We start from the raw sequence: 20,459 nt of genomic DNA, 5'->3' as shown, positions 1-20,459 counted from the left end.
GCATCCTCGTGCTTTCTGTGCAAGTCAAACGAGCTCAAGGTTCGCAGCTTGAGCCTGTGGCTGGAAACAAGATACAACCACAAGAGCTGAGGTGATTCTCTTTTCTTGCAGCACTCTGGCAGGCAACTACTTCCCCACAGCACCCCAGAGTCTGTAAAACGAAGGCACATCAAAACTTGGTGCTGGGCTCTCTCCTGGGAAGCTCAGTACATGCTGCATCTCACCCAATTTAGCAAACTTGCAGTGCATTGCATACAGCCTTCTTTGGTTTCTGTGGCTGTTCTTTTATCTGGAATGTCACTTCACCTTGTTTAAATGTTATTATTGCTTGCAATTTTTTTCCTAAGTCTCGTCTCAGTAACGGTTTTGGAGACCCGGGCATAGATAAGAACTTAGGAATTGCATTTTGTTTTCCAGTTTCTATTGGATTGGCTGATGAAGAAAGCTTTGTCTCCTTGGCCAGTAGCTCCCACCACAGGTACAAAATCTTCATCTAATGGTATCAATTCCTGATTCAAAACTGAATCAAGAGTTCCAGTCTCAACTAAAATCTAAAATCTCAGCTTCTTTTCCATGTTTTTCTCTTCTTTCTGCACAGTTTCACCAGCTCGGAAGCTGAAGGCACATCATCTTCAATTCCACGCCCTGTGGGGACACGCAGTCTTCTATCTCACCCTCCCCTCTCATCAGGCGAGTTTTCTGTCTTATTCTACATGCTGAACAACATGGTTTCAGCTTCTCCTGAGCTTTATTCTGCTCCCTTTTTAATGTGAACACAGCTGGATCCTGGGGTGGCAAGTTAATACCACATTCTGCCTGCCACTCTGGGTGTTTTCGCAAAGTGAAAACATATCAGCTTCCATCACTTGACTGCACTTGCCTTCTCTCTTCAAGAAGAACGTTAACGAGGCATCATTCAGAGTTTCATTCAGGGGCCATTTTTCCTCATCATTTAATTTATACAATGGTGACTGATTATGTCAGCAAGGTTTCTATATTCACATTATCACCAGGTGGTTCTCCAATCTCTTTCCTGTGAGCTAACATAAGGTTAGTATGAAGTTAGTTATAACGGATGAGTTTCTTACTATTAATTACTAGTCAAATATAAGCTAAGCTCTGCTTCTAAACAACGTGTTCCTTCATCTTCTGATCTCTTTGTCAGGCAGAGGGATTTAAAACTTGAAAAATATCCCCTTGTTTTGCAGCTGGTTAGAAAGCATTTAGCACGTCATGGGTTAATGATGGGTACGTCTTTGTAACTTTACCAGAGTCCACATTAATGTAGCGGCTTCTCTTCATCCAGAGAAGGGAGGACGGTCGGGACGCGGGCAGAGGTGAAGTGTTGCAGGGCGCTTTCCTCGGGATCTCCATAAATAACCACATAACAGCAAAGAAACAGTCTGGACGTGGGGCCTCTCAGCAGGAGGAGCGTGAGACGAAAGAGACTTGGGCTTGTAAACCCCCCCAGTCTGTGCACCCGCTCTTCACGCATCTTTCACGAGCCTGTTGGTCCAGTGGTAATTTTGGGTCTGGGGCCTTCGTTGTTTCTTCTTGGATTCTCTTCCTCTGTCTTCCAGGCAGTTTTTTCTCTGTCTTTATCTCGATATGTCGAAGCAGAGAATACAACTAAAGGAATTTATGTGAGTACATTTATTCTGTAACAGTCCTCCCTTTCTTTTTATTAAGCATCCTCGCTAACGTGTCCAAGCGAACTCCTGAAATCCTTGAGGCCTCTAACGCGTACCCACAGTCTCACATCCGATATTATTACAAGTCACGACAGAAGCAGATCTGTCAGAATGGACACTGGGGCAGAGCCTGATTAAAGGGTCCTGAAAGTAATGGGAGGCAGAAGAATGGAGGACAGGTCGACGACTTGCACAAGTGGAGATGCTTTCCTCAGGGCCTCTATTAATGCATGCGTATACTCAATGGTATCGTCCACAGAACGGGAGGAAGATGGAGGGGTTGTTGACAGTTGTGCAGTGTTGTATCGTACTTTCTTGAGGTTCTCCAAGAAGATTCTCTGCTTCTCTAACTCTTTGTCCCCCTGAGAAGAGAGGAAGGATGTGTGGGATGGATCCCAGAAAGTGCCACAGAAACAGGGTCACAGTCCAGGGTGTTGCTCACCAACAAGAGAAGCATCCCAAAGCCTCCCTCGTGCCATGTCCCCCATGAAGGGGACCCCTCCCTGTGCTCCTCCAGAGCCCAGAACCTCGCAGCCTGAGCAAGACCCATGGGGGAAGCCTCCAAGAGCGTCCCTGCCTGGGGAAAGACCCAGCGGGGACCCGATGGCACAGAATGGGGACACCACAAAGCCAGAGTCCAGCAGAGCCGGCGTCTCCCACCCAGGGACGGGCTGAGCAGAGGGCAACCCCTCCGAGCCAAGGACGATGTCCATCTCGGGTTGGACGTGGAGCCAGCCTGAGACAAGCTGCGAGCATCCCCCTCTCCTTGTCTCTGGTGTCACTGCTCTGGCTGCCCGCGGCTTCTTCGAGCCCACCCGGCCCAGCCCAGGGCTCAGCCATGATCTCAGGAGACCCCCCGGCTCTCAGGGCCCCATCGGGTTCCGCCAGCCCAGCTCCCCCAGCGGCTCCGCAGCCCCTTCCAGCCCCGCTCTCCCCCCACCTCACCTGCTGGGCCTGGAACTTCAGCAGCTGCATCTGGGCACTGAACATGGAAGATACGGAGGCCTTTTCCTGCTTCAGCTGCTCCTGATCCTGCTTCAGCTGCTCCTGATGCTGCTTCAGCTGCTGCAGCTGCTGCTTCAGCTGCTCTGGCTGCTGCTTCATCTGCTCCAGCTGTTGCTTCATCTGCTCCTGATGCTGCTTCAGCTGCTCCTGCTACTGCTTCAACTGCTCCTGCTGCTTCAGCTGCTCCTGTTCCTGCCTCAGTTGCTCCTCCTGCTGCTTCAGCTGCTCCTCCTGCTGCTGCAGGACCTGCAGCTTGTCCCAGAACTCGGACTGCATCCTGCGTGCCTCCCCCAGGGCTCGCTCCCCCTCTGCGTGCTTCTGGGCCAAGAGCTGCAAGGCAGAGCGGGTGGGGAGGTTGGGGACAGGGACCCTCGCTGCCCTGCGCTGGGGCTCCTCTGGGCGTCCCCTTGTTCCCCTCCCGGCACAGGATTCACAACTTCAGGAGGGGTGTGAGACCCTGGCTTGTGCTGAGGGCCCATGCACGGCTGCGAACCGTGGCACAGATGGTCCACATACCTCCTTTGTGCTTCTAATCATCTCCTGCTGCTTCTGGACAGGTTGCACGGCCCCGATCACCTTCTCCTTCTCCAGCCGCATTTCCTGCCAGGCCTCGTCCAGCCTCTGCCTGTCTCTCGCCAGCTGCTCCTCCTTGGCTTTCAGCTCCTGGCGCTGGATCTTCAGCTCTGCCCGCTCCTAGGGTGGGCATGGGGGAAACTGATGCATCACCTGCCCATCCTGGACACCATCTCCCGTCTTCCCAAGGGGAGGCAGAGCCCCTGTTGAGCTCCTCGTGTGGCCGCTTTGGGTGCAGAGCAACAGTCCCCGGTGCTCCAGCACAGCCCTCACCCACCCACCCGCCTGTGGGGAGCAGGGCTGGCAGAGCTGGGACCGGACAAACACACACACTCCTTGCCCAGAACGGATGGAGCCCCTCACCGTGCTGCACACCCTCAAACACGCTCACCACACGGCAGTTCCTCGGCACTGGAAATACCCAGCCTGAGTGGTCCTTTGCCACCCTGGCAGCCCTGAAAAATGCAGCTCTGCCACACTGTCTGTGCCACATGTCCCCTCTGGACAGCCCCGCGGAGAGCAGAACCGGCTCTAGACACATCCCCATGGCACAGGGAGGTTTTGCCTCACCCACCGTGGGGGTTTCCTCTCCCCAGACTCACAACAGAGGCGGCTGCGCCTGCTCTGGCTGCCCAAACTCCTCACGGGTAACGGGGAGAGACAGAGGCAACTGACGCTTCAGTCAGCAGCTGAAAGGGGCTGGTGGAGCCTGTTCCTGGGACACCCCCATTCTCACCACCCTGAGTGACATCTCTGTCACAAGCAGGCAGCGCTGAACGTCTCCCCGCTGAGCAGGACCCACCCGTGAGCCTGCCAGATGCTGCAGGGCCAGACGCCATTCACGGGCTCCAGGCCAGGGACCTCCAGTGGGCCAGAGAAACGCCCCGGACCCAGCCAGGAGCCTGGCCCGGGCAGAGGACACAGCGTGGGCTCACCTGCTCCAGCAGCCAAGTCTGCTCGCCCAGCCTGGCCTGCGTGTTGGCCACCAGCTCCTGGACACGGCTCTGCTCCTCCTCCATGCTCCTCCTGCACACGTTCTGCAGGTCACTGGAGAACTTCTCCATCCTCTCAATGATGCTGTCCAGAGACCTGTGCAGAGGAGCCAGGGGAGGGTCACCCTGGGGGACACACTTTGTCTCACTGTGAAGGAGAGGGGGACGTGTGCCGGGCCATGGGCCGGGCAGCCCTGCCCCGAACCTCTCGGGATCAGAGCAGAGCAGTAGGAAGATGCAGCTGCTGTTTCAGGGAGCAAGGACAGATCCTAAACAACAGCTCAGCATCCCTGGGGGCAGCGGGTGGGAGAGAGGATGGCCCCTGTTCCTCCCGTGCTCCGGGCCTGGTTCCCCAGAGGTCAGGGAACACCGCGGCCAGGGATCAACGTGGGGACACGACACCGGCTGTCGGTACCTCATGTGTGAAATGGTGCCGGTCAGCACATCCATCTCTCTCTCTTTCAGCCACTTGATGTGCTGGAGCTGCTCCTCGTGTTTCTTGCGCAGTTCCTCGACAGACTCCCTGCAGGACATGGGGAAGGAGCCCACCACGGGCTGTTACAAACTGGTGCTCCCCGTGACGGGCACCATGCAAGAGGCTCAGTCGTGGGGCTGAGAACCAGGTCCCAGGAGCTGAGCTGGCAGGCTGGTCTGTCACGGGGCATCCCACGGACTGCCATCCCCATCTGGGATGGACCACATCTGGGGGTTATGGGCTTCTCTACCAAAACCAGACTTCTTATTGACCCAAACTGTGTGGACATCAGCAACTCATTGTTCTGAATAAAAGGGATCTGGGGGAGGGAAAACAGGGGTTTCAGCATCTTTCAAAATGCAATGCATTCCCTCGGAATGACGCCTCCAGCCAGATCTCCCTGTCTCTGCCTGCAAAGCAAATCCCCACTCCAAAAGCCACTGGGCTGCCCTCAACCCAGCGCTTCTGGACTCTCCATTCTCCTTCCACCGTTTCCCCAAACTGTTCCCCGGTTCCTTCACCCAGACCGGGGGCACCGGCACCACGTGCCGCTCGTGCCGCTCTCACCTCTGCAGCTCCCGCAGCTGCTGCAGCTCCAGCCGGTGCTGCTCCCGCAGCTGCTGCAGCTCCAGCCGGTGCTGTGCCAGCAGCTCTGCCCGATCCCGCGCCGTGTCCTGCCGCTCCTGCCGCAGCTGAGCCACCAGCTGCTCGTTCTGCCGCCGCAGCATCTCCACCTGCTGCTCATAGTTGTCCTTCATTACGTTCACTGAGGTCCTGCCGGGAGAGAGCCCGTAAGGGGTCACGGCACCGAACGAGTGTTGCTTTCCTTGCAGCACGCGGCACTGTGCACCCAAAGGGCACATGGGGATTTAGCAGCAGATCGGTGTTGCTGTGTGCGTGGGGAAACTGAGGCAGGGGCAGCTTCGCTCTCTGCATTCTGAGCCCTGAACCCTCTGCTGCTGCCCAGTGCGGTGCCCTGCTTGGGGACGTGCTGGCAAAGGGACAGACCCCTCTGCTTGTCACCCACTCAGGGCTGGATTTGGGAGGCGCCCCAGCACTGTCCCCCCAGGGGAGATGGACGGGGCTGTGGGCAAGGACCTGCCGGAGGAGGGGAGCACAGGCCAGAGCCCGGTACCTGTAGCTGCTCTCCTGGACATCCAGGTGCTCCTGGTGCTGCCGCTGGGCACTCTCCAATAACAATTGCTGCTGCGCCCGCTCCTCCTCCAGCATCCGGACCTGCCGGGCACCCAGGAGAAGGTTCCTGTGCTGCCCCGGGGACAGAACTCCCACAGCAGCACTCGGTGGCCATTCTTGGCATCTCTGCACAGGGAGGTTCCTCCTCTCTCCCATCACCCTGATGCTGTTTGGAGCAGACCTGGCCCCTTCTCCTCCCCCTGGGTCACCCATGGCCCCCATCCAGGAGGCGCTGGGGCTCACCTGGCTCTCCAGCTCTGCCACACGGGCCTGGGCGCTCAGCAGCTCTGCCCGACAGTCCGATGCTGCTGGGGAGGCGGCCAGCTGGCTGCAAGCAAAAAGCACCCAAAGAGGTCAAGCCGAGGAGGCCACAAAAGACAAGATCCCTCCCCAACGCCAGTTCCTGCCTCGCAGGTGAAGCCTCCGTCCCGCTCGCCTGCGGCAGGATTCAGCCTTTTGGCTGCCGAGGGAGCAGAGACGCCAACAGCTCCGTCCCTGGTGCTCCCCTGGCTGCATGAGCCCCCTTCCCCGGGCACCCCCAGCTCGCACCCCCCGCCCACTGCTCCAGGCACTGGGGCTGCAATTCCCTTCAAAGCAGCCCTGCCTGCTCTTCTCTCCCTGGACCATTTACAAAGTCCTTTTTCAATGTCTTTTCCCTGACTGAACCTCACAGCAAGTGAGAAAGCGGCAACGCGCCACTGCCTGCCCTGTGCCCCTGCAGCCACTGCTGGGACATGGCTGGGGGTCACTGACACTGGGGTTTCCAGCTCTGGCAACACCAGGAGCTTCTTGAGCTTTGCAAGTTTCCAATCGGATCGTTCCTGCCCCTCTTCACCCAAAGCCCCTGCTCTACCAACACACCCTGGCCCTTGCCACAACCCACCAGCTGCTACTGGTGTCCAGAGTGGATTTATGGGGGGAAAGGGCCATTTGAGGGGACTATCAGACCCATGAGCATCCCCACTGCAGGAACAAGAGGGGCGAGTGCCTGTAACACAGCCCAGTGCAGCCAGGACCCACCCAGACGTGCCCCCGCTGGGCTTTGCCGTGGACTGGGGATGCTACAGCCACCCAAATCCCGACCCCGAAAACTCGTTCTCCTTTGGCACCCTGCACAACAGGCCGGGTGAGGCCCAAGGGAAGATCTGAGCCTCCCTTCCCGGAAAGGAAAGGCCAGTTCTGTAACCTGGGGCACTCCCTGAGCTGTGGCACAGCCAACCCCATTATCAAGCTGCTCTAGGAATGACCGCACTGCTTAATCAGAGATGGGACTGGGTGGCTTTCCATTTCATCAGCTGGGACCTCACACACACTCAGCCAGGCTGCCGATTCCTTTCCTACAAGGAGGAGGCATCCAGCAACCTGCTTACCTTTCCTGCTGCTCTGTTCTGCTGTTGTCTCAGAGCTGCGCTCAGTGCCACGTTTCACGGGCATCTTCCCTGGGCCAGAACTGGGTTTCGATGTCCCCAGGAAATCCCAGTCCCAGTCGTCCTCGTCCTGGAAAGCAAGAGGATGAGGACGGGCACAGGGCGAGCGCTGCGGATGCCTCAGCACTGCTTCTCCCTTGGGAGGCTGGTGCTGGGGCCGCGGCTGCAGCGCATGGGGGCTGAGACGGGGGGGATTTTGGTACTTGAAACGCTCTGAGCCCTGAGTCCTGTGCTGAGATCCTGCTGCTGCCTCTGGGAGAAGCGTCAGGAACACCCATGGCCATTGCTTTGGCTGAGGGCTCTTCCTACGACGCTGGAGCCGAAGCGCACCCAGGAAGGCCGGGCTGCAGCAGCGGGTGCTGCCGGGCTCTGCTCCATCCTCGGTACCTGGAAGCCCGTCTCCCACCAGCCACCCACTCCCCTCTCCTGGCTTTTTGCCCTCTCCAAGCCCCTCAAAAACCAGGCTCCAGCTCAGCCTTAAACACACCCAGAATCACAGAAGTATTCTGGTTGGAAAAGACCCTCGAGATCATTGAGTCCAACCATAAACCTCACACTACCAAGTCCACCACTACCCCGTGTCAAACCCCTCCAGGGATGGTGACTCCAGCACTGCCCTGGGCAGCCTGTTCCAATGCCCCACAGCCCTTTGGGGAAGAAATTGTTCCCCAGATCCAACCTCAGCCTCCCTTGGCGCAACTTGAGGCTGTTTCCTCTGGTCCTGGTGCTTGTTCCTGGGGAGCAGAGACCGACCCCCCCTGGCTCCAAGCTCCTTTCAGGCAGTTCAGAGATCAGAAGGTCTCCCCTCAGCTCCTGTTCTCCAGCTGAACCCCCCAGGTCCCTCAGCCGCTCCATCACACTTGTGCTCCAGCCCCTCACCAGCTCTCTTGCTCTTCTCTGCACACTCTCCAGTAGCTCAAGGCTTCAACCGAAGTCTCCAAATGCACAAATCGCTGAGATGAACAGCACCTCCCGCAATGCTGCAGGACGGAGCAGCCTCCGCGGCACCAACCGCTGCTCCAGCTCATCCTTCTTCCCTTCTTCCCTTCCCTTCCCTTCCCTTCCCTTCCCTTCCCTTCCCTTCCCTTCCCTTCCCTTCCCTTCCCTTCCCTTCCCTTCCCTTCCCTTCCCTTCCCTTCCCTTCCCTTCCCTTCCCTTCCCTTCCCTTCCCTTCTTCTCTCGCTGTTGCTGGGAAATGGAGTCCCTGGTGGGCCCGGGATCGGGCCGGACGCTCCAGCCCCGGCGGCTCCGCTGCCCCCCGTCCAACCCCTGCTCACGCAGGGTCACAGAGCAGATCACACAGCTGGGTCCAGGCGGTTGGAATGTCTCAGAGAAGGAGACTCCACACCCGCTCTGGGCAGCCTGGGCCAGGCTCTGGCACCTCCCAGCAAACAAGTTTCTGCTCCTGTTCAGATGGAGCCTCCTGTGTCTCAGTCTGTGCCCGTTGCCCCTCACCCTGGCATTGGGCACCACTGAACAGAGTCTGGTCCATCCTCTGACACCCACCCTGAGATACTGATCCCTCTCAGCTTCTCTTCTCCAGCTCAACAGCCCCAGCTATCTCAGCCTATCCTCATCAGAAAGATGCTTCTTTCAGCATCCTTGTAGCCCACCGCTGGACTCTCCCCAGTAATTCCTTGTCCTTCTTAAAGTGGGGTGCCAGAACTGGACACACAACTCAGATGGAGCCTCACGAGTGCACAGCAGAAGGGGAGGATTCACCTCCCTCAACCTGCTGGCCACACTCCTCCTCATCCTCACGCACCCCAGGTACCATCGACCTTCTTGGCCACAGGAGACGTTGCTGGCTCATGGTCAACCTGTTGTCATCCTGAGCTCCTGTGACAGCTCGGCCTTGCCCGGCCTTGCAGTTCGGCACCTGCTGCTGCTCCTCCGGTTACCAACAGGCAGCCCGGCTTCTTGCACAGCCCCCTGGTTCCCCCCTCACCCCGTCCCCCCAGTTAGTGCCAGGAGGTGCTTCTGAAGCCCATGGACACCTCAGCCCCACCCGGGGTGCGGGATGGGCCTTTGCCGGCTCTGCCCTGGTGCCCACTGGTTTGCTACCCGTGATCCCTCTGGGGGGACCCTGGATACCACTGGATCCACCTCTGGGCACCCCCAAAGAGCCTTTTTAGCATTCAGTTTTGTCCTGAAAAAGCAAACACAGCGGGGCTTTCTGCCATCCTGCCCCAGGGACCCACACTCAGACCACACCGGCGCTTGGTTGCCCATCGCCATTTATTGCAGCTGCTGCCTGCTCAGCGCCCGGGGCGGTGGGACCGGGGCCGGGACCCCCGTCCTGCCCGGCTGTCAGGGCGCTGATTTAATGCGGTGTGGCAGCAGCTTCGGTGGCAGGGTGAGGCGTCCGGGAGATGAGGCTGGTTGGCACTTCAGCACGGCTAACAGCAGCGGGGAGGCGGTGCCTGGGGGCGAGGGGCAGGGTCAGCCACAGACACCCACCAACAGGGTCCTGCCCCCACCCTGAAGCACACAGGCTGTTGTCCCCCACTGCCCAGCACCACCTCACATGTCGCCCCAGCTCCCTCCAGCTCCACCACAGCGAGCGGCTGCCCCAGCAGCCAGTGCTGCCCCCACAGCCCAGCCCAGACCCCAGACCCCCGTCCAACCCTGCCCAGCTGTGGGCACAGACCCGTCCCCCCAGACAGCGGGGTGTCCTCTGCCCCCCGGTGCCCTGACAGGGCCATACTTGGCTGGCTGCTCGAGGTTGTGGTGTCTGGCGTCCCCCTTTGCCTTGAGGGCAGCCCAGAGCTCTCCGTTACAGACGGCTGCTTGTTCGGTTGGTTCCCATCAGTGCCGTCCTGGCCCGACAGATGCATCGCGTCCTTCTGGGAAGGGGAGAGCGTGTGACCCAAACACGGGGCCCCATTCCACGTCCCCCAGCAACCCTCCCCCAGCCAGCTCACCCCGGGGAAACTGAGGCACAGATCACCCCCGCAGGCTCAGCATCCCCCTCCCCACCTCTGCCATCCCTACCTTGTTGGGGCGGCGGGCACTGGGTTGGGATGGCCGTGGGGTGCTGGGCGGTTGGGGCTGGAAGCGCGGGGGCCTGACAGTGTGTGGGCCCCCACAGCTCCGCGTAACAGTGGGGTATCTGCACTCGCCCGTCCGCTCCCTGTGGGACAGGACATGGGGGTGCTCAGTGCCCGGCAGGTGGCACCCCATGTGTCACTCGACGCCAGGGAGGGGTCGGGGGGTGCTCCCTGTTCGGGGGGCAGTTACTCACGGTCCAGGTGCCAGCATGTTGAGGGGCCGGTCACAGGACAGGCAATGGAAACCAGGCAGCAGCTGCCTGGAGGGGGGAGAAAAGGGCTGGGGAGCTCCTGGGGGGCACAGCCCCACCTGCACACCAGCCACAAAAAGCCTCTGCACCCACCCCCCAAGACTGGTTCAGGAGGGCTCCTCCCACACGTGCCCCCTCATTGTGCCGCCTCTATCGCTGCGAAGCTGCAGCTGGCAGGAGCACAAGGCACAGCCACTTGCTCAGCATCCCCGGGGCGCTGCCCACATGGCTCCCACGCCAGGTACCACACCGGCACGAGCCGGGACAGCCAGCAGGAACAGGGCCAGCACTGCCAAAGCCACCACTGTCCCCATCGCACTCACTTCCTAATCCCAGCGGCATTGTCACGCTCTGGCTTCAGCGCCTTCTCCTGGAGCTGCCTGCTGAGGCTCTTCCACCGCTCCTCCTGCTGCTGCTGGAACGCCCCCAGCTCCCGGCGGTCCAGCTGTGGACGGGTGACACCCTCAGCCATCTACCCCAGGATGGGACATGGCGGTCCCCGGGGGCACAGCCGGGAGGGGGGACCCTCGCAAGGATCCTGCCTTAGGCTGCCAGGCCCCCAGGGTGCCAGTGCTGCGTGGAGGGGACGAGCCCTCACCTTGCAGTCCATCTGCCTCTGGAGCTCTTGCTGGAACCGGTGCAAGAACTTCTCCTGGCCCGTCACCTCCTCCATCACCTTGTTCAGCTGCTCCACGCACGCCTCAAACTGGCTGCGACTGACTTTGTCTTTGTCTGCTTTCTAGCAATGGGGAAAGACAGGAGAGTGGTTGCAGACAGGATGGAGTGACAACAGGAGTGGGAGACTTGGCCCTGTTCACCCCATCACCCCTGTGGGGTTGGTCCCGCCAGCCGAAGGGACTTGCAGTGACAGAGGGACCTGGCTTGGGACCTGCAGCCGGGCTGGAAATCCTCCCCCTACCTGGCTGGTTCTGCCAGCCAGCACCCAAGGGACAAGGGGTGTTTGTCACTCTGCCCAAAACACCCTTGGCTGGCACCAGGGCCCCTCGAGCCCGTACCTCATCGATTCCCAGCACCAGCAGCTCCTCCTTGTCTGCTTTCTGCTTCTTGATTCTCTCCAGGGCCTGGGACAGAGCCTTCCAAGGCAGACAGCAGCCCGTGAGCTGCCCCCCGGCCAGCCGAGCACCCCCTGCCTCCCCACCCCATCAGAAAGGCACTGGGAAGCTGTGCAGGGCTGCGAGCAGGGTGGCAGGGGGACAGACCCCTTGGGGTCCCAGCCTGGGCTCTGCTTGGGGCTTTCAGCCACCCACCTTGATGTCATTCTGCTCCTGCTGGCGATCATGCTGGAAGTTTGCTAGGGCCGAGCTGAACTTCTCATAGTCCTTTTGGAGCTGCATGATGCTGGCCTGGAGGCACTTGATCTGCTCGTCCTGCTGCAGGGACTAAGAGGACAAGGCGGTGCTGAGCAAGGGGGTGGCTGCCCCGCAGGGACAGACCCAGGGTATTTTGGCTGGTGGCCACGGGCTCTCAGTGCAAGCAGGACATTTGCTCCAAGGCTTTAATTCCCTTCCATTCTTCTGACTCCGACAAGCCAACTAGGGGGGCAGCGAGGGGCTCCCCTACGTTACAGCCAAGCAGAAATGCCTGGGGGGTCCTGGCAGCTCAAGCCCCCTACACCGCATCTCCTTACCTGTCTCCTCCACTTTGGATAATTGTCCACCTTGCCGCCCGCCTTCTGGGCCAGGGACTCCATCTGCTCCTCGAGCTTCTTGCAGCGCTGGAGGAGCTTCCCCAGCAGCACCCTGGTGTCCGGGCTGCAGAAGTGGCACCCTGCGTGCTCGTGTCCCCCGCTCTGCACCGTCGCCCTCGGCTCGTCCGGCTGCTGGCAGGGGAGGAGGAATCAGCTCTGAGCCGGGCTGGATGCCGCCCACAAGCCCAGGTGCCGTGGAGGCTCCATGGCCCCATCCAGCCAAGGGACGTGGCCGGGACCCCGCCAGGACCCTCCCTAGCCAGCGGGGGCTGGGAGCGCTGCCCCCAGGCCTCACCTCTGCCTGCAGCTGCTGTGCTGTCTCCATCACCAAGTTATTCACGTACTCAGCCGCAAACTGCTCCAGCTCGGCCTGGGTCGGCTCCTGCTGCTTCCCCAGCTCCTTGCGCTCTGCCTTGACCTTCTGTCCCTTGGGCCTGGCCAGCGAGATGGGGGCAGGGGCAGGCTTAGCCTCCATGGGGGTGTCCCTCGGCCCCCAAACTGGGATGCTCCCAGACCCCAGGCTCCCTTGCAGCCCTGCGGGGTAGGAAACCCTCTCCCATCCTTTTACCGCGGCTGTCGGGTCATCTGGCCGCTGCCGTCGGCTTTTCTGGCGGCTCCAGCCCCCCTCATCTTTCTGGGAGCATCCTCCACCTTGCTGATCTGGGAACGGCAGTGGGGGCGGTGAGTGCACAGCCCCCTGTGTCATTCCGGCACGGGGACCCTTCGGCTGCCCCCTCCCTGCCCAAACTGGCATCCCCGCAGCCCCTCGGGGACTGCTGCCGGCTCACCTTCTCCTCCTCCCCGTGGAGGGCCCTGGCCATGTCCTGCAGGAAGGACATCTGGCACTTGAGGTCAGACAGGATGCTGGTGATGCTCTGCCGACCTAGAGGGACATGGTGCAAGGGGATGTGCTGTTGGTGAGGGGGTCTCTGAGCATGACGAGCCCCTGACCCAGGGTGTCCCCACACCAAAAAACCCCCGCCAGCACCCCCGTGCTCTCACCTCCCTTTGGGAAAAGCTGGCGCACGTTCTCAAGATCCGCACGTTCTGCTTTTGTAGATTTAAGCTGTTCCACCTCCTCCTTCAGACCAGCGTAGACGTTGCCGAGCTGCCCAACCTGTGAGAGAACCTCCCGCATCTCCGACTCGTAGCTGGAGGTGCTGGTGGAGCCCCAGGGCTTGGCCGGCTCTTGGGCATCGCCTGGGATGGTGGCTTGGGATCTGGAGGACGCAGGCTGCACCCCAGGGGTGGTGGTGTGGGTCCCAGGGGATCCTGGCTGCATCCCTGAGGTGCTGGCCTGGGTGTCAGGGGCCCCTGGCTGTGTCCCCAGGTGGGTGGTGGCCTGGGTGCCCCGTGATCCTGGCTGCATCCCCGGGGTGGTGGCGCCAGCACCAATAGACCTCGTGTGATCAGAGGGAGCGCCTGACAACTTCACAGGGGTCGCTGGTTGCCCCTGTGTCCCTGCTTGCATCCCCAGGGAGCCAGACCCTGCAGTCCCCTTGCCGGTCTCCATCCCAGGCTGTGTTCCACGTCCCTTCGGCCCCAGTGCTGAGCTCTTCCTGGCCTGGCTGTCCATGGCCACCTGGGTGGGCTCGGAGGGGGCAGACTGGCCCCCACCGCCCTCCTGGGAAGAAGATGCAAAGGGCAGCAGGTTTACTGGCAGCTGGGCAGCCGTGAGGACAGACCCCAGAACCCCCCGCCATGTCCCCAGTCCCTGTCCCCAAATCATCATCTCACGGGGCCAAACTCGTGTTGAACATGAGAGCCCAAATGCAAAGGGATCATGGAGTCAGCCCGGCCATGGAGCTGGGGGGATGGGACCCCCAGGGATGGGACCCCCAGCATCACTGCCCAGCACCCCAGCCCACAGGCTGTGCCCCAAGGCAGGAGGGCTGGTGTCCCCGAGGGAGCGGGGGACGCAGCCGCCTCCTGTCCCTGCACAGCCCGGCAGCGTCCTGGGGCTTCCCCTGGAGCTGGGTGAGGAGAGGGACACCCGTTCAGATGTGGGAGCGGGATTTAAAGAGTATCCCCAAATGAACTGGGGCAGGAGACAGAGGGACGCTGGGCAGGGCTGTGCCTGGGGGCCGCGGCTGAATTGCACGGGCAGAGCTTTATCTCCCCTCCTTCCCCTCCCATGGATCTGTTTTGAGGGCTCTCTAGTTCAAAAGTGCCTTAGCAACTCTTGGGACACCCTTCCCACTCTTCCCTCCTGCTGCCCTTCACGCTGGTGACACCGATGGCCGTGGGGCACGGGCACAGTGTGACAGGGCAGCAGGAGCGGGGAGGGACGAGGGCCCAGCTCCCTCCCGGGGCACCAGGCGATGCTCACCAGGCCAAGTGTCTCCTGGATCTCCTGGATGTCCTCGGCCAGGCCGGAATGCGCCTCCTGCAGGGCATGCATGTCCTCTGCCAGGCCGACATGCGCCTCCTTCATCTCCTGGATGTCCTGTGCCATTCCAGAATGTGCCTCCTGCATCGCCTCCTTCATCTCCTGCATGTCCTCTGCCATGCCAGAGTGCGCCTTCTGCATGGCCCGCATGTCCTCTGCCAGGCCGCACTGCACCTCCTGCTGACCCTGCTGCCCGATGATCATGGCTTTCAGCAGCTTGTGGAGCGCCACGAAATCCACAACCCCAACTTGGGGTGTCCCGATGGCAGCGTCCAGCATTTCCAACAGACTGCGTGTGGCCATCGCTGCTGTTCTGCGTGAAAACACTGAACCCGAAGTAGGGAGACAGGAGCTTTTCTGTCCGGAGGTGATCTTGGAGGGATGGACAGCCAGCAGCCTTTCTCCTGCTCCTTCTTGCCACAGAAAGCGATCAGTCACCAAAACAGATCCAAGTTCCAAAAGCAATCCGAGTGATGAAAGCGATCCAGTCACCAAAGCGATCCAAGTGCCGAAAGTGATCAAACCACGAAAAGCGGTTCAACCACCAAAAGTGATCCCAACACCAAAAGTGATGCAACCACCAAATGTGATCCCAACACCAAAAGTGATGCAACCACCAAATGTGATCCCAACACCAAAAGTGATGCAACCACCAAATGTGATCCCACCACCAAAAGTGGTCCAACTGCCAAAATGAGTCCACCACCACAGTGATCCCACCACGGCAAGTGATCCCACCACGGCCAGTGACCAAATGGGCGAGGGGCACAGGTGACAGGGGACAATATAGTGTCTCTGTTGCCCGGCAACAGCCGCCCCAGGAGCCAGCGGGTGCCGCCCTGGTCCTTTGTGATGAAGTCACCCACGGGATGGGAGATGCTGAGGCTCCCTCCTGCCTTTCCCACTTTAACACCTACATTGTAGCTGGTGACACCTCGTATTTCGTTGCAGGTCACTGCAGCCCGTGCCCAGATTCAAAATACAACCAGCCAAGTCATGGGGAATGAAATCTCACTTTACTGAATTAAATACCCTCAGTTTTAATGGCAGAGAGAATGCCTTTATCCGTGTTGTGTACTAAATCAAACTCTTCTGATGTTTAACCCTTTCCTTTCCCCATGGCACAGTTGGCCTCGGAGGCGATTCCCCTTGGTGGCAGATGTGCAGTGACTGGCTCCCGTGTGCACCAGCACTGGGAACCTGGGCTGAAAACAAGGTCAAGGTGCCTGGTTTAGGATGCCTTTCCCTGCGGTTCATCAAGCAGAAGGATGTCTTTTGAGAGCTACATTGTAGCTGGTGACACCTCATTTTTCGTCGCAGGTCACTGCAGGCCATGCCAAGATTCAAAATACAATCAGACACCCTAATAAAAACAACCACCACGAACTCCAGGGTGCACTGAAAAAAGCCCCGAGACGGCCTCTGCGGAGCTGCCACGGTCTGGAGCTGCTGGTGCCCCCCAGCTGGGATGTTGCCTCTTCCCCATGAGGGTGGATGGGAACTGCTCATCCTCCAGATGATCAGGAATTTCAGTCCGGTCATTGGACATGGCGAATGCTTATCAAACACCAAAGAACTGGGTACGGCCCAAACCCCTCTCCAATCTCTGTTTTCCCACCAGACGCTGTGGGGTTTGCAAAGGGACCTGCCCAGTACCTGGCATCACAGCCCCGACACACTCCTGTCTGCCTGCTGCTGGCAACAAACCCTCCCCGGAGTGACCCCAACCTGGCCTGAGCCCGGGAAGCCTCATCCTGACACCGAATGTTGGGGATTTGTCCCATCCAGCCCCTGCAGAACCACACAGCCCCATGGACAGCAGGACCAGGGCAGTGACCGACCCATGGACTGGGTACTGGGGAAGCCAAACCTCAAATACTTGGGGCAGTTTTGGGCCCCTCATGCCAAGAAATTCCTTGAGGTGCTGGAGCGAGTGGAGAGAAGAGAAAGGAGCTGGTGAGGGGCTGGAGAACAAGTGTGATGGGAGCGGCTGAGGGACCTGGGGGTTCAGCTGGAGAACAGGAGCTGAGGGGAGACCTTCTGATCTCTGAACTGCCTGAAAGGAGCTTGGAGCCAGGGGGGTCGGGCTCTGCTCCCCAGGAACAAGCGCCAGGAGCAGAGGAAACGGCCTCAAGTTGCACCAGAGGAGGTTGAGGTTGGATCTGGGGAACTGCTTAACAGCAAAGGTTGTCACGCATTGGGACACCAACCCCTCTGGCTGCCATTTTCCCCAGCAGCTCCCTTGAGCCTTATTCTGGGGAACACAGCACAGAAACCCAGCAGTGTCAGCAGGAAAGGTTGCTGGGGTTAGGGATTTGGGGCCCTTGAGGAAAACTGGATTTTCCCCGTGGTTTTTGCTGCCAGGTTGTGCTGCAGTTTGGGTGTTTTCCTCCAAGACCCGGTTCCTGGAGGGCTGGGATGGCAAAGGAGTTGCTGCCTTTAACAGGAACAAATGCAGGTCAGCTTCTAGCTCTGCAAAAACGCATCCTGGGGCAGTATAGAAGGGAAAGGCTCAATGAAAGGAGCACTGAATACTTGATCTGGGTTCATTTAATGATTTTTCCAAGGAAGGATAAGCCCAGCCCTTCCAGCCAGCGCAGAGCTGAGCACCTCGAGGGGAGGCCCAGCCCTAGTAAATGCCGTAGGTGGGCTCCTTGCTGTCTCGGTACCTGTCCAGGTACCTCAGGGGCTGGTGGCGTGGGAACTTCACCTGGGGAGGATGGTAAACAGGCGGCCGCACAAATTCAAACACGGGCTCTCTCATATCTGTAAAGGGGTGACAGAGAGCGATAGTGAGACGGTGCAGATCCAAACCCCAGGGCCCCCCCACACCCACCAGGGCTGGTGGAGCAAGCTGTGGTGAAGGGTCTCAGTGTTATTTGAAAATGCTCCTTCAAAATGGGCGTTTAAGAGGTTGTTTCCTCAGACTGCTGTTAGTTTGGGGCAGGACGGCTCCATAAGCGCCCAGGCTGTGCTGTAACAGCTCCCAGACCAGTGCGGGGACCAGCAGGAGCCCACGGGCACAGCTCGTTCACCGGCCCTGTGCCTCCCCCCAGGGCTGCGTCACGGCTCCCCCAGCCCCCCGCACGGGCCATTTCTCACTGAGGAGCTGATGGGAGACCCAGGAAACGCAGCTGTCCCACTGGCACTGGAAAAACGCCAGCCCTGCCGGGGTCATGCCATCCTCGTGCTTTCTGTACAAGTCAAACGAGCTAAAGGTTCTCATCTTGAGGCTGTGGCTGGAAACAAGACACAAGCACAAGAGCTGAGGTGATTCTCTTTTCTTGCAGCACTTTAGCAGGCAACTACTTCCCCACAGCACCCCAGAGGCTATAAAACAGAGGTGGAAAGGGAAGGCACGTCAAAACTTCTCCCAGCTTCTCCAGCTCTCTGCACGTTTCTGCTCCAGGCAGGAAAAAAAACACTTTCTTAACAGCCTGGTTTAAAGCAACAGGACAGCACAGTGCTTGCAGGGCTGGGATTGTGGCTTCAGGCAACACACAAACTCAGAGCAGCCCTGAACAACCATGCACACTAAAAGGAACTTGCTCTCCTCCAGCAGTAATGACCATGTCATCAGAACAGGGCTGCCACCTCATCCCAGTGTCCCCCTCCTCCACCCCAGGCGTTCCCAGCAGACCAAAGCACCTACGCACAGTGAAAGGAGACCAGGCCAGTGTACTTACCACTTAAACCTCTCTTGGCTTGCGTAGCCTGTGGAGAAAGACATATTCCCTCATTAGAAAACCAAGCGAGCCTGAGCTGGACTTTGTTAGCACACTCAAGCCAGAGGCAGGTTTCTCCCGAGAACCCAGCAGCACCAGCAACGCCCTCGTCCCGCCCGCGCTGCTTGGGAAATGGCAGCTGAAAGCCCGGGGGAGCAGCGAGATGTGACCCCTTCAGTGACACCAGGGGGCTCAGCCCCTCCTGCCTGCCAGCTGGGCAGAAGCCCCCAGCCCTCGGGACGGCTCGTGCCTCCCAACCAGTGCCAGGGCAGCACTGGGCATTTCCCGGGCCTGCCTGAGCACCCGTCACACTCACCATCGCAAGAGCCGGGCTTTCCCTTGCTCAAGACGGTCTCTCCGCAGATTCCTCCAATGTCAACCCCCAGGGGGGGACCGAAGATCCTTGGTCGCGTCCACACGCCGACCTGCAGGGACAGGAGGATTTCCCCACTTGCTGTTCAACCTACGTCCCTCTGCCGCCCCCCCGGCTGGCTCCCTGCTGCTCGGACCTCTCCAAGCCCCCCAAAAACCAGGCTCCAGCTCAGCCTTAAACACACCCGGAATCACAGAACTATTCTGGTTGGAAAAGTGTCCAACCATAAACCTCACACTACCAAGTCCACCACTACCCGTGCCCAACCCCTCCAGGGATGGTGACTCCAGCACTGCCCTGGGCAGCCTGTTCCAATGCCCCACAGCCCTTTGGGGGAGAAATTGTTCCCCAGATCCAACCTCAGCCTCCCTTGGCGCAACTTGAGGCCGTTTCCTCTCATCCCATCGCTTGTTCCTGGGGAGCAGAGCCCGACCCCCCTGGCTCCAAGCTCCTTTCAGGCAGTTCAGAGATCAGAAGGTCTCCCCCCAGGTCCCTCAGCCGCTCCCATCGCACTTGTGCTCCAGCCCCTCACCAGCTCTCTTGCTCTTCTCTGCACACTCTCCAGTAGCTCAAGGCGTCAACCGAAGTCTCCAAACGCACAAGTCGCCGGGATGAACAGCACCTCCCGCGATGCTGCAGGACGGAGCAGCCGCCGCGGCACCAACCGCAGCGACCGCACCAACCGCACAAACGGCACCGACCGCACCGGCCGCACCAACCGCCGCCGCTCCGCGTCCCGTGGCCGCGACACGGGGCGCCCTCGCGCCCAAGGCCCCCAGCGCGCGCGGGGCTGGTGGCCATGGCCGCCTCGTCCCGGGCCCCGGGCTCACGGCAGCCCCGGCCCCGCCCGCAGCGGCCCCGCCCGGCCCTTCCCGGCCCGGCCCGGCCCGGCCCTTCTCTCGCCGGTGCTGGGAAATGGAGTCCCCAGCGGGCCCGGGGCTCGGCTGCCCCCGGGGGAGTTTCAAACCTCTTTGGAAAGCCCACACGCCTCTTGGCTTAAAACACTGAAACCTTCTGCATGGGCTTTGTCAAGGCTGCTGTCTAAGTGTGTGTCTACTTCAGTGCAGAGCAGCTGCTAAGCCTGGAGAGAACTATGGAATTTCACTTCGGCTGGAGAAGTCCCACACTGTCAAAATAAACTCACATAGCTGGAAAGGTCCCCGAGCTCGTCCATCTTCTCCCATGTTTGCTCTGCCTGATTTCAGAGTGGGAAAACAGTGTCCTTTCCTTCTGGGTGTCTCCGTACCGCCTGTCAGGCACCTGGCAGGATGCAGAGCCACCTTCAAGACGCTGATTTAGGCAAGATGGCCCAGAACACCCAGCAGCAGCTCTTCCTTCAGTTTTCTCCTCGGTGCTTTTCTGCCGTGCCCAGGAGGGGGTGCTCTCAGACAACTTAAAACGGGCTTTGGACACCCTAATAAAAACAACCACCACGAACACATTCCCCCAGGATTGCACATCACTCTGGGCTACATTGTGACATAACCTACACCCTGTCTGACAAGCAAACAGACAGTAGAGGCTGTTTTTACCGGAAGAAAAATCACACTCAGCCATTTTGAAAGCCAAACAGCAGCAACACCTGAACTCCCGCATCTTTAGCAGG

The 20,459-nt window shown here is 59.7% G+C and overlaps 4 protein-coding genes across 7 annotated transcripts in view; all 4 read right to left on the bottom strand.

Annotated features, from left to right (window-relative positions):
* LOC135575754 (large ribosomal subunit protein mL38-like) overlaps window positions 1–20,459 on the bottom strand; it is a 28,262-nt gene that overhangs the window by 3,752 nt on the left and 4,051 nt on the right. The gene's annotated exons all lie outside the window — the stretch shown is intronic.
* LOC135575750 (fas-binding factor 1 homolog) lies at window positions 222–5,538 on the bottom strand. Its single transcript, XM_065034583.1, has 6 exons — window positions 5,304–5,538; window positions 4,677–4,784; window positions 4,205–4,358; window positions 3,213–3,389; window positions 2,637–3,026; window positions 222–2,053 (listed from the first exon to the last, which is right to left on the bottom strand). Exons 1-5 carry the CDS (start codon window positions 5,492–5,494, stop codon window positions 2,847–2,849), a joined length of 810 nt encoding a protein of 269 aa, XP_064890655.1. The 5' UTR covers window positions 5,495–5,538; the 3' UTR covers window positions 222–2,053; window positions 2,637–2,846.
* Window positions 9,578–12,849, bottom strand: LOC135575744 (glutamine-rich protein 2-like). 2 transcript variants are annotated; one of them, XM_065034565.1, is made up of 10 exons: window positions 12,662–12,849; window positions 12,307–12,495; window positions 11,927–12,058; window positions 11,675–11,752; window positions 11,257–11,397; window positions 10,982–11,103; window positions 10,602–10,667; window positions 10,352–10,490; window positions 10,065–10,203; window positions 9,578–9,780 (listed from the first exon to the last, which is right to left on the bottom strand). In XM_065034565.1, exons 1-10 carry the CDS (start codon window positions 12,839–12,841, stop codon window positions 9,668–9,670), a joined length of 1,299 nt encoding a protein of 432 aa, XP_064890637.1. In that variant the 5' UTR covers window positions 12,842–12,849; the 3' UTR covers window positions 9,578–9,667. The 2 variants fall into 2 exon arrangements, with proteins under 2 accessions (XP_064890637.1, XP_064890638.1); XM_065034566.1 differs by having other exon boundaries at window positions 12,307–12,498; window positions 12,662–12,846.
* Window positions 12,906–19,944, bottom strand: LOC135575745 (pulmonary surfactant-associated protein D-like). Of its 3 annotated transcripts, none has more exons than XM_065034568.1 (7): window positions 19,386–19,944; window positions 18,797–18,905; window positions 18,442–18,469; window positions 17,858–17,994; window positions 14,696–17,521; window positions 13,369–13,990; window positions 12,906–13,249 (listed from the first exon to the last, which is right to left on the bottom strand). In XM_065034568.1, the coding sequence occupies exons 5-7, from the start codon at window positions 15,056–15,058 to the stop codon at window positions 12,993–12,995; spliced, it is 1,242 nt and encodes a 413-aa protein (XP_064890640.1). In that variant the 5' UTR covers window positions 15,059–17,521; window positions 17,858–17,994; window positions 18,442–18,469; window positions 18,797–18,905; window positions 19,386–19,944; the 3' UTR covers window positions 12,906–12,992. The 3 variants fall into 3 exon arrangements, with proteins under 3 accessions (XP_064890640.1, XP_064890639.1, XP_064890641.1); XM_065034569.1 differs by having other exon boundaries at window positions 12,917–13,026; window positions 13,155–13,249; window positions 17,858–18,469; XM_065034567.1 differs by having other exon boundaries at window positions 17,858–18,469.

The sequence above is a fragment of the Columba livia genome, chromosome 18, assembly GCF_036013475.1.
Source record: "Columba livia isolate bColLiv1 breed racing homer chromosome 18, bColLiv1.pat.W.v2, whole genome shotgun sequence".
NCBI classification, from domain to species: Eukaryota; Metazoa; Chordata; class Aves; order Columbiformes; family Columbidae; genus Columba; species Columba livia.
Note: the sequence above shows the minus strand (reverse complement) of the source record. Positions and strands in the feature narration are given on the sequence as shown.